This window comes from Dermochelys coriacea, chromosome 6 (assembly GCF_009764565.3).
Source record: "Dermochelys coriacea isolate rDerCor1 chromosome 6, rDerCor1.pri.v4, whole genome shotgun sequence".
Lineage (NCBI taxonomy): Eukaryota > Metazoa > Chordata > Testudines > Dermochelyidae > Dermochelys > Dermochelys coriacea.
The window spans coordinates 5,317,051-5,334,835 of record NC_050073.1 but is presented as its reverse complement, the minus strand read 5'-3'; the positions used below and the strand labels follow the sequence as shown (position 1 = coordinate 5,334,835).

The 17,785-nt window shown below is 45.5% G+C and overlaps 1 protein-coding gene across 1 annotated transcript in view; it reads right to left on the bottom strand.

Moving 5' to 3' along the window:
- Positions 1 to 17,785, bottom strand: part of LOC119856882 (E3 ubiquitin-protein ligase rnf213-alpha-like) — a 175,927-nt gene that overhangs the window by 111,665 nt on the left and 46,477 nt on the right. Inside the window, 8 exon segments of the mRNA XM_043516118.1 lie at positions 8,665 to 8,753; positions 8,756 to 8,859; positions 10,644 to 10,708; positions 12,502 to 12,677; positions 12,680 to 12,699; positions 14,691 to 14,769; positions 14,772 to 14,884; positions 16,525 to 16,744. Of these exon segments, the coding sequence (XP_043372053.1) occupies positions 8,665 to 8,753; positions 8,756 to 8,859; positions 10,644 to 10,708; positions 12,502 to 12,677; positions 12,680 to 12,699; positions 14,691 to 14,769; positions 14,772 to 14,884; positions 16,525 to 16,744 (866 nt within the window).

Here is a 17,785-nt window from a genome sequence, read left to right as displayed (position 1 = left end):
CCAGAAAGATAGAGCCATGAGGCGCTTCTCATTACAACCTCCATCGACACAGATGTTGCAGCCCGGTCCTCAAAATCAAGTGCTGTGAATTGTTCTCCCTTGTCCTTGGCAATAAAATTAATAAATTCGGACATTTTTGTGTAGTTTGTATAGTTGTATTTTGCTAGTAATGTCACATAGTTGGCTATGCGGAGATGAGGGGTAGTCAAGGAGTAAGCCTTATTGCCAAAGCTGATCAAGTCTTTTCCAGTCCTTATCATGAGTTGTGTTTCAGGGCTGTTGTTGAATGCCATGTTGCTGGACTGCATCTATCACTAAGAAATTAGGCACTGGATGCGAAGTCCACACCCTTTGCTGGTATACAGCTCCTGTCAGATCTCCCGACAGCTGGAGGGGCAGCCACAGGGGTCCACAGAATGACCCCTACAGGGTCCATCAGTGCCTCATTCATGTGAAGGGCAAAATTATTTTTTTTAAACACAACGGATGTATGCAAAAAATCCACTAGCCCATGCTGTATCGTGGGGACCTCCTCAAGGGAGATGTCCAGAGAGGGCTCTCAAATAAGCAATGGAACAGTTTGAAATCATCCCCCATATTGGGGGAGGAGGCATAAAAGTGTCCTCTGTGGACAATGATGGCAAGTGGGTAGTTGATGTCCTCTCTAGGGGCAGAGGTTGTTTCTCCTCTTTCCCTGGTACCACTGAGGATACTGGTACAGAAGCTGTGGGGAATTACTGTGTGCTGGGTCTGGCCGTGGCGGGCAGTCCCCCCTTCTGTGGGGCATATGACCCATGGAGGCCAGTACACCCATTTGGATGGGAGCAGCATAGAGGGTTCCCATACCACTGGAAGTACCTGGAGACAGCATAATATGCCCCAGGAGAGACTCCTGGTTGACTGACTCCTGATGGATAGGAGCTGATGGGGGAATTGCTCCCTGTTCTTCCTCATCTTCCTCCTTCAAATAAGGAGCGAGACAGTGAGTGATGCTGGGGTCGCAGGGAGACTTGGTGCCGAGGGTATCATGCTCATATCGGTACCGCGAATAGAGGGATCAGGGGCAGAGCCGAATACCAGAACCCTCTCTCTGAGGAACTGCTGATGTGCTGGTTTGATTGGCCCCTGGGGCTGCCTCCTTGTCAGTGCCAGGGCTGCAGATGAGAAGGTGGTGCTGCTGGCTGCGTCTCTGTGCGCGTTGGGTGCGCCTTTGAAGACGCCGCCTTTTGTAGGGGCGCTGCACTGCCGTTTGTAGATCATGGCGCAGAGGCACAGGGTTTTGGTTTCCCCTTAGTGCCTGTGTCAGAGCCGGCTCTTGTAGAGTCTCTGGCTCTAGAGGTGCTGGAGTTTTCCACCACCTCGGCTCCCGGCGCTGACAGCACAGCCGGTACCAGCACTGGATGCCTGCCAGTGGAGCGACTGTGGATTGTGGCATGGAGGCACGGGGCTCCAAAGTCTCTGTCTGCAGCGGTGCCGGAGCTCTCAGCCACCGGAGCTCCCAGCACTGACAGCACAGCCGGTGTTATTATCATCCACGGGTTGGCTGTGGGGTTTTGTTTTGTTTTTTTAATTATTATTTCTGTGGTGGGGACCCAGGTACTTCCTTGAGTAACGCCCGGCAGGGCACTCTAATGTGGGGTTGGAGAAAGCACTCCTGTACGAAGCTGCTGCTGGCAAAGTGAGGGGCGGGGGATGGGGGGGTCCCAAGCCTCATGCCCTGACGCAGGTCAGAGAGACCTCTCCACTCCCTGCCTTTCTGTGAGCCTGAGGCAATGCAACACTTTGTTATTGCCTGTGTTGGAGGCACTAACACACAAGCAGCAAACACACGGAGCGTGGCTGTCAGGGACAGGCACTCCAAGCCTCGAGGCAAGGCGCTGAGAGCCCGGGAAACCGGGCATTCCCGTTGGGGGGCTAAAGGGGCTTTTGCCCTCAAAACGGCTCTTTTTCTGAAGTTCCTGGCCGTGAGGTTTTGTTTTTTTTAAACAAGGAAAAGAGGAAAGGTAAACAAGCTAAGTAGCTGCTAATAAGGAAACTAAGTAAGTGACTGTAACTAATTAACTACAAAGTAGCGAAAAGAAAAGGAGTACTTGTGGCACCTTAGAGACTAACAAATTTATTAGAGCATAAGCTTTCGTGAGCTACAGCTCACTTCATCGGATGCATCGGAAAAATGCATCCGATGAAGTGAGCTGTAGCTCACGAAAGCATATGTTCTAATAAATTTGTTAGTCTCTAAGGTGCCACAAGTACTCCTTTTCTTTTTGCGAATACAGACTAACACGGCTGCTACTCTGAAACCTACAAAGTAGCGAGGCGCTGCTGATTGCTCCGACTTGTAGCCAAGGGCGGTAGAGGTTCGGAGTTATGTATAAGTGTGTGATGAGAGCACTGTAAGGCCTACGATAGAGTCTGAGACAAGGCCTTGAGTGACAGCGTAATGCTTTGCTAAAGTGTGCTCTGATGTCCAGGTTGCATGTCTACAAATATCTATTACGGGGATATTGTTCAAGAATGCAATCAATGTCACCATGGCTCACGTTGAGTGGGATCTGATGCCCACAGGGGGTTCTTTGTGATGCAGATGGTAGCAAGTTTGAATGCAGGTAGAGACCCATTTGGAGAGTCTCTGGGTCGATACTGTAGAGTCCTTGGAGCGCACTGCTGGAGAGACGAATAGTCTTGATGACTTGCAAAATGGTTTAGTTCTGTCCAAGTAGAAGGCTACAGCTCGTCTGACATCATGTGCAATGTTGCTTCTCCAGAGTCATTATGTGGCTTGGGATAAAAATGTGTACTCCCTGGAGGGGACAAAGTATTTCCTCTCTACTCTTCTGGCAGTGGGTGGGAAGGAGGCTGGAGTCTGCCACAGGGTTTTGTTATTGTTTTGTATGGTTTTTATACTGAGTAACACTACCCTGGAAGGACCCTCTAGGGTGAGAATATTGACCATTGGGTCCTCAGATTCAGCCACTTCCTCCGCCTGAAGACCCATGTTCCGGTCAATGCGGTGGAGCAGGTCCTGATGTGCCCTATGGTCAATGGATGGAGGACCTGAGGCTGAAGCCCCTGCAACTGCCTCATCAGGCAATGATGATGAAGAGGCCAGTGGGAGTACCGGGTCCTCCTGGTCCTGCAACTGCTTGGGAAGGTCCTATGCTGAACTAGGGTCCTCCACTGGCCCGGCCCAATCTGATGTGTCCTGGGGACATGGGTGCTTCTGGAGCTGGCTCTGCCGAGTCCTCTGAAGTGTGAGGTAGCGGCCTGCAGAGGGTTGCTTCTGCAGACCGAGGAGAAGGCCTGATCACTGGGGACTGGGAGGGAGGGTGATTGGAGGCCACTGACCTGGAAGCTCTAGAGGGGGTACCCTGGGCCAGATGGTAAGCCTAGGGGGTCCAGAAGGGCCACTGCATGGGGAGGCAGCCACTGTTGGTGCCAGGCCACTGTTGCTTCTGAACGACACCTACTTGAGCAATGTCTACTGTGCCTAGAGTAAGCAGAGTCGTCCTCCAAGTCTGAGGATCCCGAGGGCGATGACCACAGCGGTGCAGATGATCCTTGCACAGGGGATCGGTGCTGTGAGGAAGGTGTCGGGGATTGGTGCCTCGATGATCGAGTTGGTGTCAACCATGACCAGTGCCGTGTATCTGGTACCTGTGAATGTGTGCTGCGCCTCGGTGCCAGTTCTATGAAGAAGACCTGGATCGGTGCCACCCTTCCAGTACTGGGGAAATTGAGCGACATTCCTTCGGTGCTGGGCGCTCACGTGCCAGTGTCGCGGTGACGGAAACCTGGACCGGTGCCGGGCTCAGTGCCAGTCCTGTATCAGGGAGCGCCACATCATTGCAGGCTTACCTCTCAACTGAACGAACCTAGGGGGTGCTGGAGGCTTTTCTCTAACGGCCGGGGTCTGAGGCTCGGTTATCTCTATGAGGTCATTAGCTGCCTCAAAACTGTCCGGGGTGGAGGGGGGCTCCAACACCTCCACCAGGCACTGCCCCGCTGGAGAGTCACTAAGAGTTGGACTCAGCGATGCCTGCTGGAGTGCCGGAGTGAACAGCCCGAGTTTCTGCTGCTTGGGCGCAGAGTCCTTTCTCTGGTGCAGCAAGGTCTCTCCCAATGGTCTTGTAGCTCTCTGGGGAGAGTGCCCTCTCTCCACCTTCTTGTGGTGCTTTAGAGACACCGGGCATGTGGAGTGGTGCTGGGGTGCTGCTCCATGCTGCGGTGCCAGTGATCTTTGGTGCTGAGGGTCTCTAGCTCAAGAGTCTTTCCTCGGCACCGTTTCTTAGACCGACGCCAAAGTGCTCCGCATCGAGTTCGCTCCCAGGTCCTGGTGGTCAGGTGCCGCTGGACGAAGAGCAGCTTCCATCAGTAATTGTTTACGCCTTAAGTCACGCTCCTTTCTGGTCATAGGTTTGAAAGCCTTACAGATCCTGCAGCGCTCTGGCTGATGTGCCTCCCCAAGACACCTCAGGCACAAATCGTGGGGGTTGCTATTAGGCAGAGGCTTCCAGCATACACCAGAAGGCTTGAAACCTGGGGCTTTCAGCATGCTTCGAAGTGAGGGCGCGTGAGGGGATGTGGACAATCCTGCCCACCAATGCCTCTACTAAGAATGAACTATCTGTTAAGCTAAGGGAGACTTACAATCAGCGAGACAGTGTTCCAATGTCACCATGGACAGTAAGAAGGAACTGAAGGAGGGTTGGGCCAGCAGGATCATATATAGAGCACCATCAAGGTGCCACTCCAGGGGGCTTCCCAGCCAACCCGACGGGAGCTGCTAAGGGAAAAAATTTCTGACGACCGTGCATGCGATGCACACACACCTGTTTGGAATTGACGTGAACAAGCACTGGAAGAAGAATAAAAAGTGCTTCAGATCTGGATTCAATGTTGAAGACAAACTAGCTAAACATTTTTCAGAACCAGATGAGTTAAGTCGGGTGCCAGGACTGGGCATGTGCAATGTGTTATGCCTCTTGCCTTCCAGCAACTGATTTGTGAGCATCAAAGCCAGAGGTTCTAATGCTCCAGTCTGGCTGAGACGAGTTCAGTACAAGTCCAGAAATGGGTAATACCAAAGGTTGCTTTAAACAAGCAAGCCCCTGTTCTTTAGGGGCAGTGAGTGAGTTCTTGAGAGTGTGTTTGTCTGTCTGCTTGCTGATTTGTTTTCAGTTTGCAAAGTCTAATAAGGGGCAGTGTGCTGTGACAGAAGCAGTGCCAATGATTGCAGCTGAACCTTGATTAAGAGGCCGGGCTTCCCTCATCAACAGTTCTATAAAGGCAGCCAACTGGCCAGCCAAAGGCGCAGGAGCCAGAAAACAGAGCTAACACCAGAGAAGTTTGGGGAAGTGAAGGGCAGAGGCAGACAGTAACAGAAGATGGGAGAGTAAGGAAGAAGAGAAGAGAGCTGGTCCTATAAGAAGAAGGTAAAAGACAGTGGAGATAGTCAGAGTTCAGCACTCCAGGAGGATAGAGGATGATGCACAGAAGATTGCAAGTGACAACACAAGACAAGAGGACTTTCAGACAAAAAGAACAGAATTATGAGGGCCAGAGAATTGCACCAACACCAGGAAGAGGCAGGTCACCAGAGATGGTCTGGAGAACAGAAGAGTGTGCTGTTTGCCAGGAGCTAAGATACAGGGTGTTGATCTGAGGCTGAAGAGATTCTAATGGGAGCTGGAAAGAATCCACTGATTGCCCTTCATGTAGGAACAAATGATACTGCCACATTCCCACTGGAACACATCAAGGAAGACTAGGCCAAGCGGTGGAAGAGATTTAAAGAAATGGAGGCTCAGGTGATCTTCAGTGGGATTTTACCTGTCTCTAGAGGAGGAGACAGAAGATGAGGCAAGATTATGATGATCAACAGAAGGCTCAGACAGTGGCAGGACCGGCTCTAGGCACCAGCAAAGCAAGCATGTGCTTGGGGCGACACAATTCCAGGGGCGGCATTCCAGCCATTTTTTTTTTGCTTGGGCAGTTGCTCTCTCGGAGCTTGGGGTGGCAAATTTTATGCTTGGGGCGCAAAAAACCTAGAGCCGGCCCTGGGCAGTGGTGCTATAAGGAGAGCTTTGGGACGTTTGACCACTGCGACACATTCATGGACAGAGGATTACTCTCATGGGATGGATTCCACTTGGATAGGGAGGGAAATAGACTTCTAGGATGGAGGTTGGCACAACTGATTAAAAGAGCTTAAACTAGAAATGCAGGGGAGACGGTTGGGAGATGCTCATGGAATCACCGCTCCTGATTTTAACATTGAGCAGGAAGAAAATCAAGTAAAAGAGGATACAGCAATGGAGAAAGGAACAACAGAGTGTAGGATAAAAATGGACAAGAAAAGATGGTGCTGATGACAGTGATAATAACAGTCAGGTAGGTGATACTGGCACTCAAATGACTGTATCTATTCAGATGAGGAATCTGGGTAAAGCCAAGGAGAAGCAACTTACATGTTTATACTCCAATGCAAAAAGCCTGGGTAACAAAAATGGAGGAACTGGAAGTACAGTGCAGGAAGCGAAACCAAATATTATCAGAATAATGAAAACATGGTGGAATAACTGGAGTACAGGTATTGAAGGGTATGTGCTGTTCAGGAAAGACAGTAATAAAAGTAAAGGTGGTGGAATAGCATTGCATGTGAATGACAAGGCAGACTGTAAAGAAACTGGAAATCATTGCATGGATAAAACAGAATCTGTTTGGGTCAAAATCATTTTGGGGAAGAAAGGTAACAGAGGCTCCACTGGGATAGTGCTTGGGGTCTGCTACAGAACCTTAGGATCCAATCTGGATATGGATTGAGACCTTTTTAATAGTTGTAATTAAATAAATGCTACTGAGAATTGTTTGATTATGGGAGACTTTAATTTCCAGATGAAGGACAAGTGCCACTAATAATGGTGATAGCTGACAGATTTCTTCACCAAATAGTCACCAATCCAAAAAGAGGTGTTGCTATTTTAGATTTAGTATTGGTAAGTAGTGAGGATCTCATACTGTTGGTTGTAGGGGATACCCCTTTTTCAAGAGATCATGAACTAAACTAAGCTTAAACTAAATGAAGGATAAACAAAAATATGTCTGCAACTAGGGTCCTTGATTTCAAACGGGAAAACCTTAAAAAACTAAGGGAATTAGAGAACATAAGAATGGCCATCCTGGGTCAGACCAAAGGTCCATCTAGTCCAGAATCCTGTCTTCCGACAGTGGCCAATGCCAAGTGCCCCAGAGGGAATGAACAGAACAGGTAATCATCAAGTGATCCATCCCCTATCGCTCATTCCCAGCTTTTGGCAAACAGAGGCTACGGACACCATCCCTGCCCATCCTGGGGAAGTGGATTGGACCGAAGAACTCAAGGATCTGAATGTAGAGGAGGCCTGGAATAAGTTTCTGCAGCTTTAACTTAAAGTAACTGAAGCCTGCATCCCAAGGAAGGGGGGGAAATCATAGGAAATGTAACAGACCAAACTGGATGAACACGCATCTTAAAACGGTTAAGAGAAAGAAGAAAGCCTATAAGGAATGGAAAGCAGAAAGTCTACAAGGAAAGCTACCTCTTGGAAATCAGAAAGGGAAGAAATGAAAACTGCCAAAAGCCAAGCAGAATTGGACCTGACAAAGGAAAAGAAAAAAATTCTTTAACCATATAAATAAAAAGGAAACAAGGAAAGGAGAAGTGGGACTGAAATTGCAAGCCCAATGGCAAGGATTTTTAATGAATCCATACACTCAGGGGTCGTATCCAATGACTGGAGAACTGCATTTTCAGTTCTTCAGTCACTGGGTACGACCCCTGTGTTTATGGATTCATTAAAAATCCTTGCTATTGGGCTTGCAATTTCATGTGCCAGTTTCTTCAATAGTCTTGGATGGAGATTATCTGGGGCCACAAAATTTGGACACATTAAACTGTCTGAGTTTGGCTTCCACTTCAGATGTGGTAATTTCTACTTTCAAATCCTCATTCCCATTAGCTACCCTGCCACTGTCCCCAAGGCCCTCATACACTTATTAAAAATGGAGGCAAAGTATTTGTTTAGCTCTTGGGCCATACCTAGATTATCTTTAATCCCCACCCCATCCTCAGTGTTTAGCAATCCATCATTTAATACAGTAGCTTTCACTGTGTTACGTGCGCTGTATTAAATGGTGGAGGGATTTGTTGGAACAGGTTGGCAGAGCTGGCTGATCTCTACATGACGTAAATCAGCCATAGCTCCACTGCAGCCAATGGGGCCAGATCCCCAGATGGTGTCAATCGTCTGTAGTTCCACTGGAGTCAATGGAGTTGTGGCAATTTACACCAGAGGAGGACCTGGCCCACTGAGGGCACACGGAAATTGTGTAACAAGATTCCATCATTGCTACCACTGGTTCACCCTGGTGTAGACAAGGCTCTGAGGTTTCCAGCATGTTTGCAAGGCTTTCAATTAGCCTGCTCTGAGCAGTTCTTTTGAGAAGGTTTATGAGGGTTCTCTGCCAGATCACATGTAACACCTCGGTGACAATTCATGGTTTCACTAATGGACGTTTTTGGCACAGCAAAGTTCATGGCTGCTAACGAGGGTATGAGCGTCCTGAAAGAAACCTTGGAACGTTTACAGAAAAATCCTCATAAATAGCTTGAAATGTTCATTTTACCCTTTTGGTTTGCAATAGATCTGCAGTTCCAGAGAACAATTCCAAAATTTGCAGTAACGTCATCATTGGGTTGAATGGTATGTCTTTGAGTGTTCCAAGCAATTGTTGACCAAAGTGAATATTAAATTAAGACACTGCAGAACATCCTCCAATTCCTTTGGCTGCAGAGCATCCTCTGCATTTCCTGTCTGACGTCTGTGGATACAGCAAAGAAAATAGCATTGAAAACTTGGCTCTTCAATAATTTGTGGCATTTTAACTTTAAAATATTTCAAAGCAAGCAAAATATGGGACTATTAGCATATTAGCCAAGCACTGCACAGACAGACAATGACAAAGATCAGGGCCTCCTTGCTCCAGGAGCTGAACAGACACACTGTGACTAAGATCAGGGCCCTGACACACAGGGTGTTGCACAGACACACAGCGAGAAACAGTTCCTGCCTTAAAGAACTCACTGTCTAAACAGACAAAGGAAGAATTATTATTATTAATTATTATTAAGAATTATTACAGATGGGGAGGTAGGACCCAGAGAGACTAAGTGACTTGCCCAAATCACTCAAGGAGTCTATTGCAGAGATGGGAACTGACCCCAGACCTCTTGAGTCCTAGGCCTTGTCTACACTGCAGATTTGCCCCTGTTCTAACCATCAGTAGCCAAAAGCCTCACAGCTGACAAGAACCTGGGCCAGTGCCTTAGCCACATAGCTTTCTGTCTTCTCTGAGCAGTAAACTACCCTGAACAGAGCCTGATTCTCCATTGCCATGGACCTGGTGGAGTTGTGCAGCATGGCTGTCAGATTTGGCTCTTCTGACCTGGTAGGATTGACACCTACCTGGTACAGGTGTAAACAACAAGGCACAGGGCAGGGGAGAATTAAATCCAATGTGTGAATATTGGCGGGCTCTTAGTTTTCAACAGCAGAAACTACACAGGAAATCTAGCAGAGCTTAGACACGATATTTAACCAGTTGGCTGGCTCTGTTGTCAATGTGGACAAGGAGCAGCTATGTTAAGCATCATGCCAGCTAATCGTGGTTAAATCCCACTGGGCCCAAGGTTTAACTGGAACTAGTTGGCATGACACTGAAGGTGACTTGCCTTAGGGTAAAATTTCCAAAAGCACCTAAATGACTGAGGATACTGGAGTTGCACTTTCAAAAGTGATGCAGGCTCAGACCCTCAAAGGTATCTCAGAGCCTGGAGATGCAGATGGTCACCTAGTGGAGTTTCAAAAGCAGCATCTGGACACCTAACTCCCATCGAAATCTTCTCTGATCGCTAGGAGAGCAGGGAGGATAAACCCTTTAAAGACTGTGAGGTGCCCAGATATTAAGGCAGTGGAGACCAGATAAGTACCTGAGACAGACAGAGGTCAGTTGGGGTCAGAGGTAACTCAGTGCCTCTCTGTGAGGGCCCATTGTGAGTCATTCAGGGTCTAGTTAAGCACTAAGTTACACACAGCTCCAAACAGCCTTGATCCTCTGCTCCATCTAGGGTGTGCTCAGAGTATTACAGGCAGGGGCCAGCAAGTGCTACGCATTATGGGATGTCTCAGGTCACACCTCGTAGCAGTGTAGGACCACATTCAGACACGAGGAAGCAGAGGGCTGTCAGGATCAGACCCTGGTCCTGCCTGAATCCCCACCTCCTGGCCCCGTTCTTCTCCAGCGGTGAGCGCTCCTCACATGGATCTGTGGATCAAAGTTCTGTTGGCCCCCAGGGACACCTGCACACCCAGTACCAGGTCTAAAATTCCTATGGAGTTGCAACTAATTAGCCCCTATTTGGAGCAGTCCTGGGAACTTCTAAGTGCTGGGGCCTTTCAGGAAATTGCCCACCAGGCCACACCTGCTCCATGGTGTTATCTGGGCAGCAGGGCACCATCACCTCCTCCTGCTTCTCCCTATGATGGTGGTGGCTCCTTTCTGTTTCTTCACTACCTTGTTGAGAAGTCTCAGTTTAGACTACTCACCTAGCACCAAGCCAAATCTTTGTCCTTCTGGCCATGTCCCCCAAAATTGGATTGACATCACTTTCCTGAAAGGACAGAAAGAGTGCATAACATGGAAATGGGTCAACTTTAGAGCTCATCAAAAATTACATTTCTTTTCCACAGAGGACTTCAACTTTTTGTCCAAAGAAAGAAAAAACCAAAACAGTTTTGATTTTTGGATATTTGTTTCTTCTATGAAGAATCAAAATTTTTACACTAAAACCATAAAAACACAAAACAAAGTTTTGTTGAAAACCCAAACTTTCTTGAAAAGCAGTTTTGACAGAAAATTTTCAGTGAGCCCTAGTCACCTTTATCCTCCCAGACTTTGCAGGTCCTGCACCACACATGGCTAAGCCACACCTAAGGATCACACACTCCATGCCCAAAATATTTACCATGTGTCCTGATCTAGCTCCCACTGAAACCAATGGACAAATTCTCATTACATTGGTGTGACAGCACCTCTAGACTTAAAGCTGATTAAGTTCAAGGGTGGGGATTGAGCCCGATGCTGTTCAGTTCGACAAGCTGTGGTGGAAAGGCTTGGGTTGGGAAACAAGTAATAAAACCCAAGCAAACCATCTTGCCAAGGCCTTGCAGGAAATTACTAGGGCTGCTCAAAAGTTTTCCTTCAGCATTTTTTTCCAATAGAAAATTGAATTTTTGTCGAAACGAAATTTTCACCAAAGGTGTCTGCTTTTATGAAAATATTCCAATTTTTTGTAAAAATCAACACACACAAAATTGGTTGTGCGGTGTACCCTCTAAATTTTTCCATGCATGTGCAGAATGAATTTTGTTATGTGCATCAATATGGAGGTGATGTGTGACACAACACCCCCATATTGGTGCACATGACAAAATTCATGTGATGGGATGGGGCCGAGAGGTTCGGAGTGCAGGAGGGGGCTCAGGGCTGGGGCAACGGGTGCATGGGGGTGAGGTCTCTGGCTGGGTGTGCAAGCTTTGGGGTGGGGCTGGGGATAAGGAGTTTGGGGTGTGAGAGGGAGCTCAGGGCTGGGGCAATGGGTTGGGGTGCATGGGGGTGAGGGCTCCAGATGGGGGTGAGGCTCTTGGGTGGGGCTGGGGATGAGGGGCTCAGGGCTGGGGCAGAGGGTTGTGATGCGGCAGGGGTGAAGCTCGGGGGTGGGGCTGGGGATGAGGGGTTTTGGGTGCAGGCTTCCCCGGGACTATGGCAGAGAGAGAGAGCTCCCCGCAGCTCTCTCTCCCCGCAGCAGCACCTGGGCTGGGGGGGAGAGGCGCCTCTCCCTTGGCTGCAGCAGGTTCGGGGCTGAGGGAGAGGGATCTGTATCCCTGAGTGCTTGTGCAGAGCTTAATAGACTGCTGCGTGGCCACACAGCTTAGAGGGAACATAGGATTTTGGATACTTTTTTTTTTTTTGCTAAGTGTTTGGCCATTTTTGGCTGAAAAATTTTGGGGGCTCAGTTGCTGATTTCTAAGGGGAAAAATCAATATTTCGGTTTTTGGTTTTTTGATGAAAAGTCAAATTTTCTGCTAAGAATTTTGACTAGATTAATTTTTTTCCTGTTTTTGTCTAATTTTCAGGTCTAGTATTTAAGTGCAACACACTAAGTTCCCCCCTCCCCACCCATCCTCTCTCCACCACTCACTTCCCTACAACAATTCCTAGATTCAATTCTAGTGTCCCTTAGATCCCTGTCCCCCAATATTTGATCCCTACCTTTATTTTGTTTTAATTAAAATTTTCCATAGGAAAAACAAAGATTTTCTGACCATCTAGAAAATATGTCTAAGGAAATAAAGATTAATGGGAGGTGGCCCCATTAACGTGCTTGTTGTCTGTTAGCCTTACGTTTATTTTGTGACCCTCTGCTAGGTGATTGGTGATCCGCTGGTAGACGTTGTTCAAGAGAAGCTTCAGTGGCACATGTATCTGAGGAAGAGGCTCTCTACAAAAATTCTTCAGGGCAAGCATCTCAATGACTTTCTCTGCCAGAGAAGCGCAGCTCCCGATGAAGGTCTGATGGCTTTTACCATCGCCATAACTTTCCTGTACAAATGGGATAGAGCTCTATGTTAATAAAAGTCTGCACTTGGGAAGGTATTTGATGTGGTGGAGTGGTTTATTTTTTTAAAATATACTATCATTATAGTTTTGGCCCAAGGAGCTGGTATCCAAGGTATAAGGATAAGTAATTCACTCTTCAAAACCATTGCTTTACACTGAATTGCAAAGGAAAACAAAAATTGGGCTGGCGATGTTTTTGGCCTCTTTAGGATGGATGGTGATTTGTACTGTTGTGTGCTATAGCTGCTTGAACTCAATGCTGTCTTTGTCATTCATTGCAAGAAAATATGCTGTGTTTTGTATATGCCTAGAATGTTATATCTGAACATCTATAAAACTACTGATTATACACTGAAGTGGTTCTTGGTGAATTCATCAATTTGTGGATTGGTTAAGAATAACTACTTGTCCAGCTCTGAGAAACACTGTCAAAGGTAAACGTAGATCTGAAAAGAAGAGACGGTTACTCACCCTGTACGATAACTGAGGTTCTCCGAGATGTGTCCCCCTGTGGGTGCTCCACTTCAGGTGTCAGTGCAATGATTAACTACCCTCACTATTCAAAATGTATGCTATTTCTAGTCTGAATTTGTCTAGCTTCAACATCCAGCCATTGGATCTTGTTATACTTTTGTCTGCTAGACTGAAAAGCCCTCTATCATCAAATTGCTGTTACCAGGCAGATATTTTTAGACTGTCATCTTGTAACCTTCTCTTTGTTAAATTAAATAGATTGAGCTCCTGGAATCTCTCACTACAAGGCCTTTATAATCCTTCCATAATTCTCCTTGCTCTTCTCTGAACCCTCTCCAGTTTCTCAAAATTAGTAAGCTAACACTTACTGGGCTCAATAAAAAGAGTTATCCTAATTAAATTCCACTCCAATATTGCCTATGACATCTATCAAATTGGCACATTTAGTTTCCTATATTTCAGCTTTAAAATCTAAAATCAGGAAATTCATAACATAGACACTCCCCCCATTCAGCACAAAATCTTAACAGTGACTTCATAAGCCTTATGACTTCATGACATTCATGACTGGCACGTCTGACTTGCACTTGGCCCATGCATCTGTGAAATGATTCTGCTGTAACATTGCTGAACTCAAAAGAAAATGAGACAATTCATCAAAAGAGATGAGATTTTTCTCTCATTATTCTCTGTGTCAATATATTATTCATCAGTTCACCATGAAAAATTCAAACAGTGCTCAAAGTTTAGAATTTGTGTTTGTTTTTTCCTGTTAATCTGAACTCTACCACCCAGCCTGAACCATGGTGCAGCTATCTCTGCACCATAATGATAAAGGATTTTAAAGAAAAATCCTTTAATTAAATAAATTCATGAAAAATATAAATACAGAAGAAACCCAGATAATACTCCCTAGCTCTTACATAGCACTTTTCATCTGTAGATCTCTGACTGGAAATAAGGTATAAATGTTTAACAGTGAGAGTAATTAACTGTTGGAACAATTTACCAAAGGTTGTAGTAGATTCTCCAATCACTGACAATTTTTAAATCAAAATTAGAAGGTTTTCTAAATGATCTGCCCTAGTTCAAATGGGAATTAATTCAGGGAATCCTGTGGCCTCTGTTATACCAGAGTCAGATTACATGATCATAGTTGTCTTTTCTGGCCTCGGAATCTATGAATCAAAGCACTTTGCCAAGAAAGGCCACATCTTCATCCCCATGTTACAGATGGAGGAACTGAGGCATGAGGAGGTGAAGTGATTTGCCCAAAGTCTCCCAGCAAACCAGTGGCATGGGCAGGAATAGAAGTCCAGGTCTTCTGGGACTCACACCAGTTGCTCTAACCACTAGCCCACACAGTCTTCAGTTGTACTACTTCATTTGGAGCCAGCAAGCAAAGTGCTTCCAAGTTATACCACAAATAGCTATATTAAAATTTTCTAGACGAAAGAACTACAACATTCTTCCACGGAATATTTCTCTTGTAGACTCACGTTTGCTTGTCTTCATCCTGCCTCAACTGAGCGAAGGGCAGGGACTCCATGTGTTGTGAAGTTAAAGGGTCCTCTGCATTTCAAATGGTTCTGTTTGAGCTGCATACATCAAAGGAAGCAGCCAGATCCAGCACATGCTATTAGAGTCTTTGGAGCTTTGGATGCAAACATGCTTCACAGCTGAAACACACTTCCTGCAATGACAGGGATGCAAAATGTTAAACAAACAAAAAATTCCTTGTATTCAGACAAACACTGAATCCACAGTTATGTTTGTGCAGTTCTTGATGAGTTTGAGTGGACAGCAGAGTGAAGACATTGCATCCATTTATACAAATAGGCCCAAGGTTTTTCTGAGCGCTGGTGAATAATTGATATTTTTGTTGCAAAATATTGTAGGAAAAAAAACTCTGGTTCATGCTGAATCAAATCCAAAAATTCAGAAAAATGTCAACAAATCCAAAAAGTCCATTTTGGGTCAAATGAAACATGGTGTTCAACCCAAAACAGTTTCCAGGCATTTTCAAGGACTAGTTTCTCAAAATGACCAGAGAAGGATGTGCTGCCTCTTTTATAACCATTAGTTCAGTGGTGAGGGCACTCATCTGTGATGTACGAGACCCAGCTTTGAATCCACACTCTGGAATGGGAATGTGAACCCAGGGCTCCCCGGTGAGTGCCCTAACTGCTAGGCAATTCTGTGATGACGCTCTCTATTAGAAGCTTTGTATAAAATATTTGACTAGTCACTGGGCCAGATAAAGCACACAAGAAAGAATGATTCTATAGCCTGGTCGTTAAGGCATTCACCTAAGATGTGGAAAATCTATATTCGAGTGCCCCTGTTCCACTGTTTCCTGTTATAATAGGGGCTTAGCATCAGATTCTTTGAAAATTTAAAAACCACTTTGCTTTAAATCAACATTTGCACTTGAAATGTCATTTAAAGTCAAAATGTTAATTCAAAAAGAACATTTTATTGCAACTCAACTTTTTAAAATGAAAAATGTCATCTCACATTGTTAAAACATTTTGTTTCAATCAGAAAATGTCAACATTTTCCATTGTGACATTTCCAAATAGAAATTGTTCAGAACTTTTCATTGCATGAAAATTTTCAAGATGTTGACTTTTTGTCCTGCATTGCAAATTCTGTTTTCTGATAATAAGATTGCGGTAGCTTGAAAGCTGGCAGATGTTCCTCCCCTCACACCTGTATATCCATCTTCTCAGATTCAATGGGCATTCTACAAACCACAAATTAAAGACTTCTGCACCTTAAGACTATCACAGAAAACTGAGGTTTCGGATCTTTTGTGTCAATCATGCACATGTCTTCATGCAGATGGGGCAGCCCTGCCAGAGCTCTCACCCATCTGGAAGTAGTACCACTAGCAGCCAACTGGAGACCTGTTCCTTGGAAGCATAAATCCTCTGCTCCCATTGACTTTAAGGCTGTCAGATCTGTTGGCTAATCTGTTTCCACCTGATTAGCATTAGAGAAGAGCTAGGACTCTCATTACGTGCCACACAGCAGCCTCTACATTTGGTCTTGCTGGTTGGTATCACAGTTTCCAACTGTTACTGCAGTACAAATAATACATTATAGTAATTGTCACCCTAGGGTTAACCTTGAAGAGGTTGATCCCACGCTGAGCCCCTATTATATATAATGAAAATGCATAAATAATTAACTCTCCTACTTTTTGATCTGTGTGCTTTGCAAATATGTCAGTGCATAGCATTTAAAGGGAAGTGAATGTGTTACCTTTAAAATCACAGGCAGAGTTCAAGCAAATAAAATTACATATATAGGGAGTTAGATAGATATTACCTTTTTCTTGGTTCTTTCAAATTTGCGAATTTGCTTTCCTGCAAGTCAACCTTTTTGGCTATTTTTTCAATCTTGCTCATGGTTTCTGCACTTATATGGATACTGTGGTGAAATACAGTGCATAATGCAAAGAGGAGAACATCCATCACTGGAATAGGAGAATTCTGAAATCTGGGGTTTCCGAGTACATTTTCAATGAATTTGCGGATGTCACCATAAACTTAGACAAACAGTAACAATGTTGTACATTTTACTGGAAGTGTCAGACATGTCTGAAATAAAGTTCTTCCAGCATCATCTCAGCTACATTGGCCAGCGGATGGGGATGGATGATGGAGGAGGTATTTGTCATTACTTGCAAAGTGGAAAGGTGGCCTTGAGGCTGAAGGCACTAACATGGTGCTCAGCAGACTCATGTTCAACTCTGCTCTTTGCCACAGACTCCCTGTGACACCTTGGTCAAGTCAGTTAATTGTTCAGCTTTTTCTATTTAGATTGTAAGATTTTCAAAGCAGGGACTGTTCTTGAATATGTGATAAGAAAAGGAGTACTTGTGGCACCTTAGAGACTAACAAATTTATTAGAGCATAAGCTTTCGTGAGCTACAGCTCACTTCATCGGATGCCATTTCCACTCTATACGGCTAAATTCAGTGCCTTGCATAATGACAGGTTTCAGAGTAGCAGCCGTGTTAGTCTGTATTCGCAAAAAGAAAAGGAGTACTTGTGGCACCTTAGAGACTAACAAATTTATTAGAGCTCACTTCATCGGATTTCCGATGAAGTGAGCTGTAGCTCATGAAAGCTTATGCTCTAATAAATTTGTTAGTCTCTAAGGTGCCACAAGTACTCCTTTTCTTTTTGCGAATACAGACTAACACGGCTGCTACTCTGAAACCTGAATATGTGATGTGTCAGGGCCCAAAACTTGGTCACTGTGTACCTATGCAGTGCCTGGTGTGACAGGGCCCCAATTTCGATGGCTGTGTGTTTTTGCAGCACCAAGTACAATGGAGCCTGGCCCATACCTAAAACTTAGGTTGACCTAGCTATAGCACTCAGGGATGTGAAGAATCCACACCCCTGAGAGACATAGTTAAGCCAACCTATAACCTTTTTGTAGAAACTGCTAGGTCAGCAGAAGAAGTCTTCCATTGACCGAGTTACCACCTCTCGGAGGGGTGAATTAACTAGAGATGTAAAAATATCTGTCTTTATAGGAAGGGACTACCCTATGCTGGCATAGCTGCAATGCAGTAGCT